General features: G+C 39.7%; 3 protein-coding genes across 13 annotated transcripts in view; all 3 read left to right on the top strand.

Annotated features, from left to right (window-relative positions):
- LOC140318082 (protocadherin gamma-C5-like) overlaps positions 1-17953 on the top strand; it is a 259247-nt gene that overhangs the window by 49230 nt on the left and 192064 nt on the right. The window contains exon 1 of one of the 11 annotated variants that reach the window (XM_072395726.1): positions 14478-16936. The exons of the other annotated variants lie outside the window; for them this stretch is intronic. Coding sequence (XP_072251827.1) covers positions 14549-16936 — 2388 coding nt within the window. The 5' untranslated portion in view covers positions 14478-14548. Of the gene's footprint in view, positions 1-14477; positions 16937-17953 lie in introns of those variants that run through there. 11 annotated transcript variants of the gene reach the window in all.
- On the top strand, positions 4928-7342 carry LOC140318535 (protocadherin beta-16-like). The gene has a single exon (XM_072396361.1). The coding sequence runs from the start codon at positions 4949-4951 to the stop codon at positions 7340-7342; it is 2394 nt and encodes a 797-aa protein (XP_072252462.1). The 5' UTR covers positions 4928-4948.
- On the top strand, positions 10364-12751 carry LOC140318533 (protocadherin gamma-A11-like). The gene has a single exon (XM_072396360.1). The coding sequence runs from the start codon at positions 10364-10366 to the stop codon at positions 12749-12751; it is 2388 nt and encodes a 795-aa protein (XP_072252461.1).

Raw genomic sequence — 17953 nt, 5'->3', positions numbered from 1 at the left:
TATGTTTACATTTATTATTATCTGGACTTGATATACTTTTCTTAATCTTATATGAACGATCCAATTTAGTCCTTGTTTTTTATGTTAAAATCAATCAATTAAATAAGTATACACATCACCAAAGGCATGTGTTTACGTTGATAAACTAATGTCTATTTGTCAACTGTTGTTGTCTAGAGTTTTTTTTTCAGGTCCTCTATAGATGAAGTTAGAGGCAGTTATTCCGTTTTTGCATTTTCTTGACTGATATTTTGAATCACAATTCATCATATATAGAGACCGAGAAATGTGGGTGTACTGATTGTTTAAGTATTTGGCATGCAGCATGTAAGACTACAAATAATAAATGGTAACTATTGTCAAAGTTTAGTCAGTTATGTTGACTTTATTTGTAAGAAATCTGTAAGTCAGTGTGGAAGGATTTATTGTTTACTAATCGTTAAAACACATACGCGAATGATTTCAGCTGTCATCTCTCTTTTAAGACGAATAGCAAATCATCTGCTAATACTGAAAGGAGACTGTGAGTGTTTCTGAGAAACTGTTATATATCATTTATACTCATGGTGTCAGTATCGACCAGCATAGGAGTCAAAATTTCAGCAAGCTTTGCACACGAGTCATCATTTGGATAGACCGCTCCTATCCTGTCTTAAAACCTGCCGACAAAGGTTTAGAGAGCAAAACATTGAGTTTAAAACGTATTGTATCATTTTAAACCAATATCTCATTGTTCAAAGATGATGCGTGGATGTTGTCTTTTCCAAAGCTGTGGCTTTGTATTTTTCTTTGTTGTGCTGCCCTTCGCATACGGAGACCTGAGCTATTCCGTACAAGAGGAGCTGAAGCACGGATCTGTTATTGGAAATATTGCCAAGGATCTCGGACTGGACGTGGGGAAACTGTCTGCTCGTAAAGCTCGTGTTGACATGGAAGGAAAAGACAAACAATATTGTGGAATTAACCTTAGAAGCGGAGATTTATTTGTTGCAGGGAGAATAGATAGAGAGGAGCACTGCGCAGAAAAGCCTACATGTGTTCTAAAATTCGACTTACTGTTAGAAAATCCTTTGGAGCTACACCGACTGTCTCTGCAGGTGCAGGATATAAACGACAATGCACCAATCTTCCAAAAGGATATAGTTAAGCTAGAAATTAGAGAGTCTACTGGTAAAGGAGCTAGGTATCGTATAAATGCAGCACATGACGCAGATATCGGCCAGAATGCCATTCAAAGCTACATTTTGCAACAAAACCCACACTTTATGTTCAGTATTCAGACCTCGAGTTCTGGTAGTAAATATGGGGAGCTGGTTTTGAATAAGGAGTTAGACCGAGAGGAGCAGAAGGAGCTGAAATTATTGCTCACAGCTGTAGATGGTGGTTCACCTCAGAGATCCGGGTCTGTGGTGATCCACGTCATTGTGCTTGATGCTAATGATAACTCCCCTGTTTTTACCGAGGCTGTATACACAGCAAGGTTACCGGAAAACTCACCTTTAAACACTCCAGTGCTAACAGTAAGTGCAACAGATGCAGACGAAGGTATAAATGGAGAAGTTATCTATGAATTTAGCCGACTTTCTGACAAATCAAAATCAATTTTTTCACTCGACCAGAAAACAGGAGCAATAATTGTAACAGGTGACATAGATTATGAAGAAGGATCAAAATACGAAATAATGATAGAAGCAAAAGATGGTTATGGCCTCTCTTCTGAAGCAAAAGTGATTATAGACATCACTGACATAAATGACAATGCTCCACTTATCTATTTAAAATCTCTGTCTAACCTGATATCTGAGAATGCATCACCTGGTACAGAAGTTGGCATCATTAATGTGCAGGACAGAGACTCTGAGAAAAACCGACAGGTTCACTGCTCCATTCATCAAAGCGTCCCCTTTAAGTTGGTTCCTTCAATCAAAAACTATTATTCTCTGGTGACCACAGGACAGCTGGACCGTGAACTAGTGTCTGATTACAACATTACAATCACTGCCACTGATGAGGGCTCTCCACCTCTGTCCTCCTCTAAAACTGTTCAGTTATCTGTAGCTGACGTCAACGACAACCCACCTGTGTTTGAGGAACAGTCCTACAGCGCATATGTGAGTGAAAATAACAAACCTGGCTCCACTTTATGTTCCGTTACTGCTCGAGACCCCGACTGGAGACAAAACGGTACAGTGATTTATTCTCTGTTACCTGGTGAGGTGAACGGTGCCCCGGTGTCCTCCTATCTGTCTGTTAACGGAGACACGGGGGTGATCCACGCTGTGAGGTCGTTTGATTATGAACAGTTCAGGAGTTTTAAAGTCCACGTGATGGCCAGAGACAACGGTTCTCCTCCTCTCAGCAGCAACGTGAGCGTCAGTGTGTTCATATCGGATGTGAATGACAACTCTCCTCAGATACTGTACCCCGCCCCGGAGGGCAGCTCCTTCATGACCGAGCTGGTCCCCAAAGCTGCACATGGAGGCTCTCTGGTGTCCAAAGTGATAGCGGTGGACGCGGACTCCGGACAGAACGCCTGGCTGTCCTATCATATAGTCAAATCCACTGATCCGGGACTTTTCAGTATTGGTCTCCACAGCGGAGAGATCAGGACACAGCGGGACATTTCCGAATCTGACAGCATGAAACAGAACCTTATTGTGTCAGTGAAAGATAACGGACAGCCCTCTCTGTCTGCCACCTGTGCCATGTATTTGCTTATTTCTGATAACTTGGCTGAGGTGCCAGAACTGAAGGATATTTCTTATGATGAGAAGAACTCCAAACTGACCTCTTACCTGATCATCGCGCTGGTGTCTGTGTCCACCTTCTTTCTGACCTTCATCATCATCATCCTGGGTGTGAGGTTTTGTCGCAGGAGGAAGCCCAGATTGTTGTTTGATGGAGCAGTTGCCATCCCCAGCGCTTATCTCCCTCCTAATTACGCCGATGTTGACGGCACAGGAACTTTACGCAGCACTTACAATTATGACGCTTACCTGACAACAGGATCCAGAACCAGTGACTTCAAGTTTGTATCATCTTACAATGACAGCACGCTGCCTGCTGACCTTACCCTGAAGAAAAGTCCATCAGACTTTGCTGAAGTGTTTGGAGATCATGATAGTTTCCCTGAGGTAGGCATCAGTCCTGTTTTACCTTTTTACTTCAACATGGTAAGATTACTTTAGTTTGAGTTTTCCTTGACTGACATAGCTCCTTGTTATCTCATTAAACTTAAAATTGGGTTTTGAGAGAACAGTTGGAGTCACACATATGACTCTAACATTTACAAGGTTTTGTATTATGTGACGTTGTACCAGTCATCTGAATGGTTCAAGTTTCTGTTCTGAAACTGGATCCAACTTTAACTGAAATAGTTCCCCCCTGTTTGCTGTTGTTACAGTTTTAACTCATTGGAAAAATATGAAGTTAAATAAGTTGCGATTAATATCAGTTTACTCAAACGTAATTTAAAGAATCATACCAAATATTTTTTTCTCTTGCATGTACTATATTTTGCATTTCTTCCACTTTCTCTGTCCATGATGCTGACTTTCACAGGTTTTGAACATACTTTCAGATAAATTATGTGATATGTTGTCAAACATAATATTGCATTTTAATAGATCCTAAAATAGATGTCATTTTTTCATCTAGTTTTTTTTTTTTTTTTTGTCTGACCTTTCAACAAGAATATTATTTTTGACTCTTATCTTCTATTCTTTAACTGAAAGCGTCTTTTTTGGAGACCTCATTTTGAAACTAATTCTTACTGTCATTGTATCAGAGCAATTTGGAGTCTCTGTTTAGCTTTTTTTTACGAGTCTTGTATCCCTGGAATTGCTGCTCATGTATTATTTTCTTTTAAATGTATAAATCTTAATCCTTTTTTAGATTAACATTGTTTGCAGTAGTTCACATATCGCATCTCCTTTCGACAGACTTAAATCAAAAGGTTCTTCTTTTTTTTTACATCGATTTCTATTTGTTGGTTTCTTTCTTTGATAGATGTCCGAGTGTTTTATGATAGTCATATCATACTTTACATTAGGAAATACATCCACCTCAGCATGATCATCTTTAAACAACAACTTTATAAATGTAGTGTAATCTTGGAAGTTATTCAGCCTATTGATGCTTTTCTATTAAACGTTGCAGTTTAAATTCTATTAACATTTTAGAAATTGTTCATCACTGTCAACATGATTTAACATGTTCCAAATGTTAAAGTCGTGAAATATGCACTAAAGCAACAGTTCATTCCATTTATAAAACTATATTTATTTTTCCCTATTGCCACTGATTTTTACCTGATTTTGAGTAATTGTTTGATATTAAGATTTATGAAACAAGTCAGAATTCATGTAAAAATACTTTCAGCCTCGGCAAACTTTACATTGTGCTGAATTTTAGGATTCAGTATTTAACCGTGTTTCCTCACATTGAGAAAGTTTTAGGCTTTAACCATAATCTGTTGGTTGTAAGGAGTTGTCATTTTGCCTGCAGATTTTTACATGGGTATTCCATCTTCTCTGAAAGCTTGAAACTTTGTTGCTTCTTACTGTTCATTCACCCTGGGGTGGGCTTTTATTTTCTCCACTTTGGGAGATATATTAAAGAAATGTTGTAATTGGTGTGAACATAATTTAACCTGTAATTCACTTTTTGTTTGTGTTTTATTATACATATAATCCAGTGGCCTTGTTGTAACTTAACAAATACTCATGGTGTCAGTGTATACCAGCAAACGAGAAGGGATGGTCATTCTCCTCCTTGTGCGTCAGCGAATTCAAAGCTTCATTTTCCTGTTGTATTTCAGTTGTCTAAAGCGCCTCGTGTCTGAATGTCATGGGACATTTATTCAGTTTATTGAAAGGAATACACTGTTGATATATTTGATCTTCTCAGTTATCGGGTTACTCTACATGTTTTCTTTGTTGCACCAATAATGGGTTACGGAGTATTTGCAGTGCACTGCGGCCTTGCTTTTATTTTTATCTCCCTGCATTCCGTCAATGGAGACATGAGCTACTCTGTTCCGGAGGAGATGACAAAAGGATCCGTAATTGGGAATATCGCTAAAGATCTAGGACTTGAAGTGAGTAGATTATCAGCTCGCAAGGCCCGTATTGATACAGAGGATAACAGCGTTCAGTACTGCGGCGTTAATCTTATCACTGGAGAGTTGATTGTTCAAGAAAGGATTGACAGAGAAGGTCTTTGTGAGAAAAAACCGTCATGTGTTATCAAACAGGAGGTCGTGCTGGAAAATCCTTTAGAGCTTCATCGCATCAATATTCGCGTTCAAGACCTCAACGATAACTCCCCACAGTTCAAAGAGGAATCACTGAAATTAGAAATTCGGGAATCAGCAGTTAAAGGTGCAAGTTTTCTTCTCGATGAGGCACACGACGCAGACATCGGAGATAATGCTGTTCAGGGCTACTTACTCCAACAAAATGACTATTTCAAATTAAATGTTAAGACAAAAGGCATTGGACGAAAATATGGTGAATTAGTGTTAGAAAAAGAATTAGACAGAGAGGAGAAAAGAGAAATTACGTTGTTGCTCACCGCAATTGATGGTGGATCTCCTCAGAAATCCGGCACTGTAGTCATCCACGTAACTGTCCTGGATGCTAATGATAATGTACCAGTGTTCAGTCAGACTGTCTATAAAGCGAATCTGCCCGAAAACTCTCCTGTAGACACTGTTGTTCTTACTGTGAGTGCCACTGATGCAGATGAAGGGGTAAATGGTGATGTTACTTATGGGTTTGACCATGTTTCAGATGAAAACCAAGTGTTTACTTTGAATCCCAAAACGGGAGACGTTAAAGTGGCGGGACCTATTGATTATGAAAAGAAATCGTCCTACGAAATACAAATCAGCGCTAAAGATGGTTTGGGATTGGCGTCATATGCAACTTTATTAATTGAGGTTATGGATATGAATGACAACCCCCCAGTTGTATTTCTAAAATCACTGACTAACCCCATACCTGAAAACGTATTACCCGGTACAGAGGTGGGCATCATTAATGTGCAGGACAGAGACTCTGGGAATAACCGACAGGTTCGCTGCTCCATTCAGCAAAACGTCCCTTTTCAGTTGGTTCCTTCTATTAAAAACTATTATTCTCTGGTGACGACAGGACAGCTAGACCGGGAACTAGTGTCTGATTACAACATTACAATCACTGCCACTGATGAGGGCTCTCCACCTCTGTCCTCCTCTAAAACTGTTCAGTTATCTGTTGCTGACGTCAACGACAACCCACCTGTGTTTGAAGAACAGTCCTACAGCGCATATGTGAGTGAAAATAACAAACCTGGCTCCACTTTATGTTCCGTTACTGCTCGAGACCCCGACTGGAGACAGAACGGTACAGTGATTTATTCTCTGTTACCTGGTGAGGTGAACGGTGCCCCGTTGTCCTCCTATCTGTCTGTTAACGGAGACACGGGGGTGATCCACGCTGTGAGGTCGTTTGATTATGAACAGTTCAGGAGATTTAAAGTCCACGTGATGGCCAGAGACAACGGTTCTCCTCCTCTCAGCAGCAACGTGAGCGTCAGTGTGTTCATATCGGATGTGAATGACAACTCTCCTCAGATACTGTACCCCGCCCCGGAGGGCAGCTCCTTCATGACCGAGCTGGTCCCCAAAGCTGCTCATGGAGGCTCTCTGGTGTCCAAAGTGATAGCAGTGGACGCGGACTCTGGACAGAACGCCTGGCTGTCCTATCATATAGTCAAATCCACTGATCCGGGACTTTTCAGTATTGGCCTCCACAGCGGAGAGATCAGGACACAGCGGGACATTTCCGAATCTGACAGCATGAAACAGAACCTTATTGTGTCAGTGAAAGATAACGGACAGCCCTCTCTGTCTGCCACCTGTGCCATGTATTTACTTATTTCTGATAACTTGGCTGAGGTGCCAGAACTAAAGGATATATCTTATGATGAGAAGAACTCCAAACTGACCTCTTACCTGATCATCGCGCTGGTGTCTGTGTCCACCTTCTTTCTGACCTTCATCATCATCATCCTGGGTGTGAGGTTTTGTCGCAGGAGAAAGCCCAGACTGTTGTTTGATGGAGCAGTTGCCATCCCCAGCGCTTATCTCCCTCCTAATTACGCAGATGTTGACGGCACAGGGACTTTACGCAGCACTTACAATTATGACGCGTACCTGACAACAGGATCCAGAACCAGTGACTTTAAGTTTGTATCATCTTACAATGACAACACGCTGCCTGCTGACCAGACTCTGAAGAAAAGTCCAACAGACTTTGATGATGTGTTTGGAGACTTAAAGGTTTCGCCACAGGTATGAGTAGTTTGTGTATATCTTATATCTTTTTTTTATCATAAAAGCTTAAAAGTGCAGCCAGTTCTAAATGAAAAGATCTGGCATGCCTATATAAAAATATGCTTCCCTTTACATGCTATCTGCAAGTCATCCACATCAACTTCCTTTTGGAATGGTTTGTGTGAGGGTTACTTTAAGTAAACATTCTCCATTACACTACAACTTTCAAAAACTTTAATTTTAGCTATTGTAACTATTATATTTTCCCTCCCTGCTTTGAGCATATATAGTTATTTATATATATCATGAAGAAGATGGTGTCATACATGCTTCTCTTTTGGTCTTTTATTGATATTTTGAAAGGAAACAATTCAGTACTTTGTTTTTCCAGTATAATTTTCAAATGTTTTCCTGGAAGCTTCAGGGTGACATTTTTATTATTGATACATGATGATATGTTCTTTAATTGTTGGCCTGATGAGACAATCCAAGGTTTTTTGGGAGGTACTATATCTATATTATCTTCATGATAGAAACATTAACAGTAATACAGTTTGCAGAGACTGAACATACCTATTCTCAGTAGTTCATGGTCAACGATGAATGCAAGCCTACATGAAATCATGTCACACATAAGTGATTTCATTTAATTAGCTTGATTTAACAATGCTCCAAAATGTCTAATATGCCTGGAAAGTGAGACGCTCAGTTCAGGTGCCCTTATCAATGAAAAAAAGTCCACATCTGCTATTCTTTTTTCTTAGAAAGTATTAACGTTTGTTTGGCTCCATTAGTTTGTTTCAGTATGGATCATATACGAAGATGGGATATGATGCGTGACATCTTTGAAAATGGAAAGTTTCTTTACCTAGTCGGGATATTTTGAATGTGGTCCTGGTGTCCATCATTAGGGTTGGCAAAATAATTACAAATGTTCAAACATGTTTCACTCGTGTAATGATAAACTGAAGTTTCATTGTCTCTTCTATCAGTCCTCATATCCATCTTTCACTTACATCAACATTTCTCTGGCATCATTATGATGAGTCTTTTTTGTTTGTTTTGTATTTGTTTTCTTCACCTTCCTCAGTGAAAGTCTTGTATTAGTTATCCCAATTATGGACTCATTGAAGCAATTTTGAGACTGTTTCTTGTCGTCTGAGACTGCCAAGATGTTGGTCTTCAGACAACTCTTCTGATGGTTGTACTTTTTGTTCCTTTTTTTTGCTTATTTGGGAAGTGTACTGTAGTTGCCTTTCCATCTGTCACTGAAGAAGGCTTAATGATCATCTGACAGCATGGTCACTTTTGATCAACCTGATCTTACTTTGGATACAACTAAGCCAGTTTTCAGCCAAGCTAGTTTTTTGGCTTTCCATGCACTGACCTCTTAGAAGACTACCAGGAGACCCTGTTTTTGCTTAGAATGAAAATTACTTGACATACTTTAAACAATACATGTGATACTAACATCCCCTCTTGCTCAATAAGACATAATACTCTGTTATAAACTCAGAGAACAGCCACAGGTAGACAATGGCTGTAAATGGGTCTATGTGAAAAAGGCCCTTGAATATGCAGTCAAACCCTTCTGAGTATCACCTGAACAATGCTTCAATGGAAAATATATAATTTGAGGATTTCTTAGCCTTTTTTACAAATGAGTTGACATGGTCAGTTCCACTGAGGTGCTTTAGTTTGATTCCTTACTGAATCTCAGAAGTCCCTTCTTCATTTCACATGTCAAACTGTCATGTGATTTATGTTTTCTTCAATGCTAAAGTTTCTGAATATTTCTTGAACTACATGGTAACATTTTGAATTAACAATGTGGTCACAGACATTTTGACCAGTGTGTCGACGTTGTATGGTCAATGAAGAAATGAAATTCTGAAAGAGTCGATTGAGCTGTTGTTATGGAATAGCTTTACTTCTGTTTTTTTTTTTTTTAAATGACACCACTTTTGTCCACTCTTTTTGGCCATGCACAGCATACTCTAACTGACTTTTGCTCTTCGAGGTAGTTGTCTAATCTTAGTTTGAAGTAGATATCCATGCAGGTAATTATCTGTTTGTGTCTTTATATTGACATTAGTTTATCTAATGAAGTTGCTTATTTGCAATGTCGCCAGTGTGTGTGCAAACTTCCCATTTGTTATTCAACAAAGGAATCCTGACTCTGCATTTAGACAAATTAAACAAACAAACAAATAAACAAGTAAATTGGAAATAAATCTTTCTTTTTATCTGTAAATAGAGTCAGCTGAGGTTGTAATGCTGGGTTTTATGTCTTTTTCAACAGGCGTAGTGTTCTACTAAGGTGAAACAACTCCAGTCATCAGGAATCACTTTACTGTAGAACTGATAATAGTAGTATGTCCTTTTCTGATGTTCCTATAGCATTGTTGCTCCCTGATTTTTTTCCTTGCACTTGTTGTTGAAATTAATGACCAGAACAGTTTTTAAGTTAGAATTTAAACAAGTTTAAAACTGTGAATTTAATGCAGGTATTCAGTGCTGCAATGGGTAAAATCAAATGTTTGGAAACATAAAACAAAACTAAAAGGAAACAGGCTGCTGGGACTGCTTTACTAAAAAAACATTGAAATGTTAGAATTTCTACTCAACAGACATGCCTCTTAAGTTATGATGCATCAAACTCAATATTACAGTAATCTATAGAAACCTGTAACACCAAATGAGTAAAAATCAGTCATGGAATTTATTTAGATAAAAAATTATGGAAGGAAAGACAGTATTTTCTTTTTATATGTTTTAAATTCACTGTTTGAAGCTTGATTTTTGAGATGTGTTTGTTGTTGTGTAACTCAACTCACGGTGTCGCCATACACCAGCCTTAAGTGATTTAGTCCCTTTATCCTTTGTGGACTGATAGTCTTTTACGCCCATTTGCTGTTTTGGGTAACGGAGAATTGGTGCTGAATTGTTGTTACTCCTAGTTTTATGTGCTTCACTCATGCTTTTTTTAGTTAAGTCTTGAATCAGTAGGGGGCTTCTTTTTTTTTTATAAGTCTGGATTTTAAAATGGTCGCGTTTCAGAGATTCTATTTCTTGCTTTTGCTGCACGTCGCTTATGGAGACGTGAGCTATTCTTTCCCAGAGGAGATGAAACGAGGATCATTGATTGGAAATATTGCCAAGGACCTCGGGATGGAAATGGGTGCGCTGTCCACGAGGAAAGCCCGCATTGACACCGACGGGACTGATAAACGTTACTGTGACATAAACCTGAATAACGGGGAGCTGGTTGTGGCCGGAAGGATTGACCGTGAGGGGCTTTGTGGCGAAAAGGCTTCGTGCATCCTAAAACACGAGCTTGTTTTGGAGAATCCTCTCGAGCTCCATCGTGTCAACCTTCAAATTCAAGATATTAATGACAACTCCCCACAGTTTAAGGACAAATTGATCAAAATAGAAATGCAGGAGTCGGCAGTGAGGGGAGCTCGTTTTGTGATAGAGGAAGCGCACGATGCGGATGTAGGACAGAATTCCGTTCAGCAGTACAGCCTTAAAAAGAACGAAAAGTTTGTTCTGGCTGTTAATGGAAACACGATAGAGCTTGTTCTTGATAAAGAGCTTGACCGTGAGAAACAAAACGAAATGAATTTGCTCCTGACAGCTCTAGATGGTGGATCTCCTCAGAGATCAGGTACAGTAGTCATCCACGTCACTGTGCTGGATGCTAATGATAACGCCCCAGTGTTCAGTCAGGTCGTTTATAAAGCCAGTCTGCCTGAAAACTCTCCTTTAGATACTGTGGTGGTTACAGTGAGCGCAGCTGATGCAGATGAGGGAATCAATGGAGATGTGACTTATGACTTCGGACATGTTTCTGAAGAAGTTATGAAGATATTCAGTATTGACAGTAAATTAGGCGAAATAAGAGTTATTAGTGCTGTTGACTTTGAAACTACAACATCATATGAAATACGCGTTAAAGCAAAAGATGGGTTGGGCCTGTCATCTTATGCTAAGGTAATCATTTCTATCACTGATATAAATGACAATGCTCCTGGAGTCAGCCTGAAATCTCTGACCAACCCCATACCAGAAAACACACCACCTGGTACAGAGGTTGGCATCATTAATGTGCAGGACAGAGACTCTGAGAAGAACCGACAGGTTCGCTGCTCCATTCAGCAAAACGTTCCTTTTAAGTTGATTCCATCTATTAAAAACTATTACTCCTTGGTAACCACAGGACAGCTGGACCGTGAACTAGTGTCTGATTACAACATTACAATCACTGCCATTGATGAGGGCTCTCCACCTCTGTCCTCCTCTAAAACTGTTCAGTTATCTGTAGCTGACGTCAACGACAACCCACCTGTGTTTGAGGAACAGTCCTACAGCGCATATGTGAGTGAAAATAACAAACCTGGCTCCACTTTATGTTCCGTTACTGCTCGAGACCCCGACTGGAGACAAAACGGTACAGTGATTTATTCTCTGTTACCTGGTGAGGTGAACGGTGCCCCGGTGTCCTCCTATCTGTCTGTTAACGGAGACACGGGGGTGATCCACGCTGTGAGGTCGTTTGATTATGAACAATTCAGGAGTTTTAAAGTCCACGTGATGGCCAGAGACAACGGTTCTCCTCCTCTCAGCAGCAACGTGAGCGTCAGTGTGTTCATATCGGATGTGAATGACAACTCTCCTCAGATACTGTACCCCGCCCCGGAGGGCAGCTCCTTCATGACCGAGCTGGTCCCCAAAGCTGCTCATGGAGGCTCTCTGGTGTCCAAAGTGATAGCGGTGGACGCGGACTCCGGACAGAACGCCTGGCTGTCCTATCATATAGTCAAATCCACTGATCCGGGTCTTTTCAGTATTGGTGTCCACAGCGGAGAGATCAGGACACAGCGGGACATTTCTGAATCTGACAGCATGAAACAGAACCTTATTGTGTCAGTGAAAGATAACGGACAGCCCTCTCTGTCTGCCACCTGTGCCATGTATTTACTTATTTCTGATAACTTGGCTGAGGTGCCAGAACTTAAGGATATTTCTTATGATGAGAAGAACTCCAAACTGACCTCTTACCTGATCATCGCGCTGGTGTCTGTGTCCACCTTCTTTCTGACCTTCATCATCATCATCCTGGGTGTGAGGTTTTGTCGCAGGAGAAAGCCCAGACTGTTGTTTGATGGAGCAGTTGCCATTCCCAGCGCTTATCTCCCTCCAAATTACGCAGATGTTGACGGCACAGGAACTTTACGCAGCACTTACAATTATGACGCCTACCTGACAACAGGATCCAGAACCAGTGACTTTAAGTTTGTATCATCTTACAATGACAACACGCTGCCTGCTGACCAGACTCTGAAGAAAAGCCCAACAGACTTTGCTGAAGTGTTTGGAGATGTTGATAGTTTCCCTGAGGTAGGCAACTGTTTTGTTTTACCTCTTTAACATACTTCAGCATCGTTAAATTATTTAGTAAGGGTTTTCCTTGACTGACATAGCTCCTTGTTATTTATTGAAGTTTAAATTGGGTGTGTTGAGAGAACAGTTCGTCACATCACATGACTCTAGAACTTGTGGAAGTTTTCATGTCATATTTTGTGACTTTGTACCAGTCCTTTGAATGGTTTAAGTTTCTGCTCCTAAACTGAATCCAACCTTAACTGAAACAGTTTCCCCTGTTCGCTGTCTCTTTTTTTGCTATTGTTAAATTTGAACTCAAATGAAAAAATTAAGTGAAATTAATTGCGATGAATGTCTTTTCAAAAATGTCATGTTATGAATCTTACCGAACAGTTTTTTTTCTCTTGCATAGAATATCCTTTGCAATATTTCACTTTCTCTGTCCATGGTGATGACTATTCACATGGTTTAACTTACTTTCAGGAGAATTATCTGACATGATTTCAAACATAATGCCACATTTGAATAGATGTGTTAAAATATGACCCTTTTTTAGTTTTTTTTTTGTCTTACCTTTCAACAATAATATTCTTTTTTTTCACTTATCTTCATCAATTTCACAGAAAGAGTCTTATGTTGAGACCTCATTTTAACTCTACATCTTACTTATATTGGATCAGAGCAATTTGGAATTTCTGTTTAGCTTTGTTTTATGAGTCTTGCATCCCCGGGATTGCTGCTCATGTATTATTTTCTTTTACATTCATGAATCTTAATCCTATTTTAGATTTACATTATTTGCAGTATTGCACATATCGTATCTCCTTTAGACAGATTTCAATCAAAAGGGGTCCTTTCTTTCTACATAGATTTCGATTTGTCTATTTCCTTTTTTGATAGATGTCTGAGTATTTTATGATAGTCATATTATACTTTACATTAGGAAATACATGCACCTCAGCATGATCATCTTTAAACAACTTTATAAATGTAGTGTAATCTTGGATGTTATTCAGCCTATTGATGCTTTTCTATTCAACGTTGCAGTTTAAATTCTCGTAACATTTTAGAAATTGTTCATCACTATCAACATGACTTTACATGTTCCAAATGTTAAAGTGGTGAAATATGCACTAATGCAACAGTTCATACCAGTTGTAGACTATATTTATGTTATCTCATTGCTAATGATTTTTACTTGATTATCAATAGTTCTTTGATTTTAAAATGATTGAAACAAGTCAGAATTCATGTAAAAATTCTTTCAGCCCAACAAGCTTTGCATTGTTCTGAATTTTAGGATTCAGTATTTAACCGTGTTTCCTCACATTGAGAAAGTTCTCGGCTTTAACCATAATCTGTTGGTTGTAAGGAGTTGTCATTTTGCCTGCAGAGATTTACATGGGTATTCCATCTTCTCCCAAAGTTTGAAATTTTGTTGTCTCTTTCTCTTTGTTCACCCTGGGGTTGACTTTTGTTTCCTCACTTTGGGAGATGTATTTAAGAAATGTTTTAATTTTTCTGAACACAATTTAACTTTTAATTCATGTTTTGTTTGTGTTTCATTATACATATAATCCCGTGGCCTTGTTGTAACTTAACAAATACTCATGGTGTCAGTGTATACCAGCAAACGAGAAGGGATGGTCATTCTCCTCCTTGTGCGTCAGCGAATTCAAAGCTTCATTTTCCTGTTGTATTTCAGTTGTCTAAAGCGCCTCGTGTCTGACTGCGATGTGACACTTTTTTAAGTTTATTGGAACGAATAAGGAATACACTTTTGATATATTTAATTAACTCAGTAATCGGTTTATTGTGCATGTTTTCTTTGTTGCACTAATAATGGGTTACGGAGTATTTGCAGTTCACTGCGGTCTTGCTTTTATTTTTATCTCCCTTCATTCCGTCAATGGAGACGTGAGCTACTCTGTTCCGGAGGAGATGAAAAAAGGATCCGTAATTGGGAATATTGCTAAAGATCTGGGACTTGAAGTAAGTAGATTGTCAGCTCGCAAGGCCCGTATTGATACAGATGATGACAGTGTTCAGTACTGCGGCGTTAATCTTATCACTGGAGAGTTGATTGTTCAAGAAAGAATTGACAGAGAAGGTCTTTGTGCGAAAAAACCGTCATGTGTTATCAAACAGGAGGTCGTGCTGGAAAATCCTTTAGAGCTTCACCGCATCAATATTCGTGTTCAAGACATCAACGATAACTCACCACAGTTCAAAGAGGAATCACTGAAATTAGAAATTCGGGAATCAGCAGATAAAGGAGCAAGTTTTCTTCTCGATGAGGCGCACGACGCAGACATCGGAGATAATGCTGTTCAGGGCTACTTACTCCAACAAAATGACTATTTCAAATTAAATGTTAAAACAAAAGGCATTGGACGAAAATATGGTGAATTAGTGTTGGAAAAAGAATTAGACAGAGAGGAGAAAAGAGAAATTACGTTGTTGCTCACCGCAATTGATGGTGGATCTCCTCAGAAATCCGGCACTGTAGTCATCCACGTAACTGTCCTGGATGCTAATGATAATGTACCAGTGTTCAGTCAGACTGTCTATAAAGCGAATCTGCCCGAAAACTCTCCTGTAGACACTGTTGTTCTTACTGTGAGTGCCACTGATGCAGATGAAGGGGTAAATGGTGATGTTACTTATGGGTTTGACCATGTTTCAGATGAAAACCAAGTGTTTACTCTGAATCCCAAAACAGGAGAAGTTAACGTGGCGGGACCTATTGATTTTGAAAAGGAATCCTCCTACGAAATACAAATCAGCGCCAAAGATGGTTTGGGATTGGCGTCATATGCAACTTTATTAATTGAGGTCATGGATATGAATGACAACCCCCCAGTTGTATTTCTAAAATCACTGACTGACCCCATACCTGAGAACTTATCACCCGGTACAGAGGTGGGCATCATTAATGTGCAGGACAGAGACTCTGGGAATAACCGAAAAGTTCGTTGCTCGATTCAGCAAAACGTCCCTTTTAAGTTGGTTCCTTCTATTAAAAACTATTATTCTCTGGTGACGACAGGGCAGCTGGACCGGGAACTAGTGTCTGATTACAACATTACAATAACTGTCACTGATGAGGGCTCTCCACCTCTGTCCTCCTCTAAAACTGTTCAGTTATCTGTAGCTGATATCAACGACAACCCACCTGTATTTGAGGAACAGTCCTACAGTGCATATGTGAGTGAAAATAACAAACCTGGCTCCACTCTATGTTCCGTTACTGCTCGAGACCCCGACTGGAGACAGAACGGTACAGTGATTTATTCTCTGTTACCTGGTGAGGTGAACGGTGCCCCGGTGTCCTCCTATCTGTCTGTTAACGGAGACACAGGGGTGATCCACGCTGTGAGGTCGTTTGATTATGAACAGTTCAGGAGTTTTAAAGTCCACGTGATGGCCAGAGACAACGGTTCTCCTCCTCTCAGCAGCAACGTGAGCGTCAGTGTGTTCATATCGGATGTGAATGACAACTCACCTCAGATACTGTACCCCGCGCCGGAGGGCAGCTCCTTCATGACCGAGCTGGTCCCCAAAGCTGCACACGGAGGCTCTCTGGTGTCCAAAGTGATAGCGGTGGACGCGGACTCCGGACAGAACGCCTGGCTGTCCTATCATATAGTCAAATCCACTGATCCGGGACTTTTCAGTATTGGTCTCCACAGCGGAGAGATCAGGACACAGCGGGACATTTCCGAATCTGACAGCATGAAACAGAACCTTATTGTGTCAGTGAAAGATAACGGACAGCCCTCTCTGTCTGCCACCTGTGCCATGTATTTGCTTATTTCTGATAACTTGGCTGAGGTGCCAGAACTGAAGGATATTTCTTATGATGAGAAGAACTCCAAACTGACCTCTTACCTGATCATCGCGCTGGTGTCTGTGTCCACCTTCTTTCTGACCTTCATCATCATCATCCTGGGTGTGAGGTTTTGTCGCAGGAGAAAGCCCAGACTGTTGTTTGATGGAGCGGTTGCCATCCCCAGCGCTTATCTCCCTCCTAATTACGCCGATGTTGACGGCACAGGAACTTTACGCAGCACTTACAATTATGACGCCTACCTGACAACAGGATCCAGAACCAGTGACTTTAAGTTTGTATCATCTTACAATGACAACACGCTGCCTGCTGACCAGACTCTGAAGAAAAGTCCATCAGACTTTGATGATGTGTTTGGAGACTTAAAGGTTTCGCCACAGGTATGAGTAGTTTTTGTATATCTTATATCTTTTTTTTTTATCATAAAAGCTTAAAAGTGCAGCCAGTTCTAAATTAAAAGATCTGACATGCCTATATAAAAATATGCTTCCCTTTACATTCTATCTGGACGTGATCCACATCAACTTCCTTTTGGAATGGTTTGTGTGAGGGTTACTTGAAGTAAACATTCTCCATTACACTACAACTTACATTTTAGCTATTTTAACTACTATATTTTCCCTCCCTGATTTGAGCATATTTAGCTATTCAGATATTTCCTGAAGAAGATGATATTATACATGCTTCTCTTTTGGTCATTTCTTGATATTGTGAAAGGAAAAAATTTCACTACTTGGTTTCCAGTATCATTTTCCTATGTCTTCCTGGAATCTTCAGGGCGACATTTTTATTGTTGGTACATAATGATATGTTCTTTAATTATTGGCCTGAATAGACAATTCAAGGTTTTTAGGGAGGTATTATATCTATATTATCTTCATGATAGAAACATTAACAGTAATACAGTTTACAGAGACTGAACATACCTAATCTTAGTAGTTCATGGTCAACGTTGAATGCAAGCCTACATGAAATAATATCACACATAAATGATTTCTTTTAATTAGCTTGATTTAACAATGCTCCAAAAAGCCTAATATGCCTTGAAAATGAGACGCCCTCAGTTTTCAGGTGCCCATATCAAGGAAAAAAGTCCACATCTGCTCTTCTTTTGTCTTATAAAGTATTAACGTTTGTTTGGCTCCATTAGTTTGTTGCAGAACGGATCATATACTAAGATGGGATATGATGCGTGACATCTTTAAAAATGGAAAGTTTCTTTACCTAGTCGGGATATTTTCAATTTGGTGCTGGTGTCCATCATTAGGGTTGGCAAAACAATTACAAATGTTCAAACATGTTTCACTCGTGTAATGATAAACTGAAGTTTCATTGTCTCTTCTATCAGTCCTCATATCCATGTTTCACTTACATCAACATTTCTCTGGCATCATTAT

This window comes from Leuresthes tenuis, unplaced genomic scaffold (assembly GCF_036924035.1).
Source record: "Leuresthes tenuis unplaced genomic scaffold, fLeuTen1.0.hap1 SCAF_11, whole genome shotgun sequence".
NCBI classification, from domain to species: domain Eukaryota; kingdom Metazoa; phylum Chordata; class Actinopteri; order Atheriniformes; family Atherinopsidae; genus Leuresthes; species Leuresthes tenuis.
The sequence above is the reverse complement of the archived record's forward strand: the minus strand, read 5'-3'. Positions and strand labels throughout refer to the sequence as shown.

Coding starts and splice junctions, on each gene's coding strand:
- LOC140318535 (XM_072396361.1), top strand. CDS start 4,949: ATGGGTTACGGAGTATTTGCAGTGCACTGCGGCCTTGCTTTTATTTTT.
- LOC140318533 (XM_072396360.1), top strand. CDS start 10,364: ATGGTCGCGTTTCAGAGATTCTATTTCTTGCTTTTGCTGCACGTCGCT.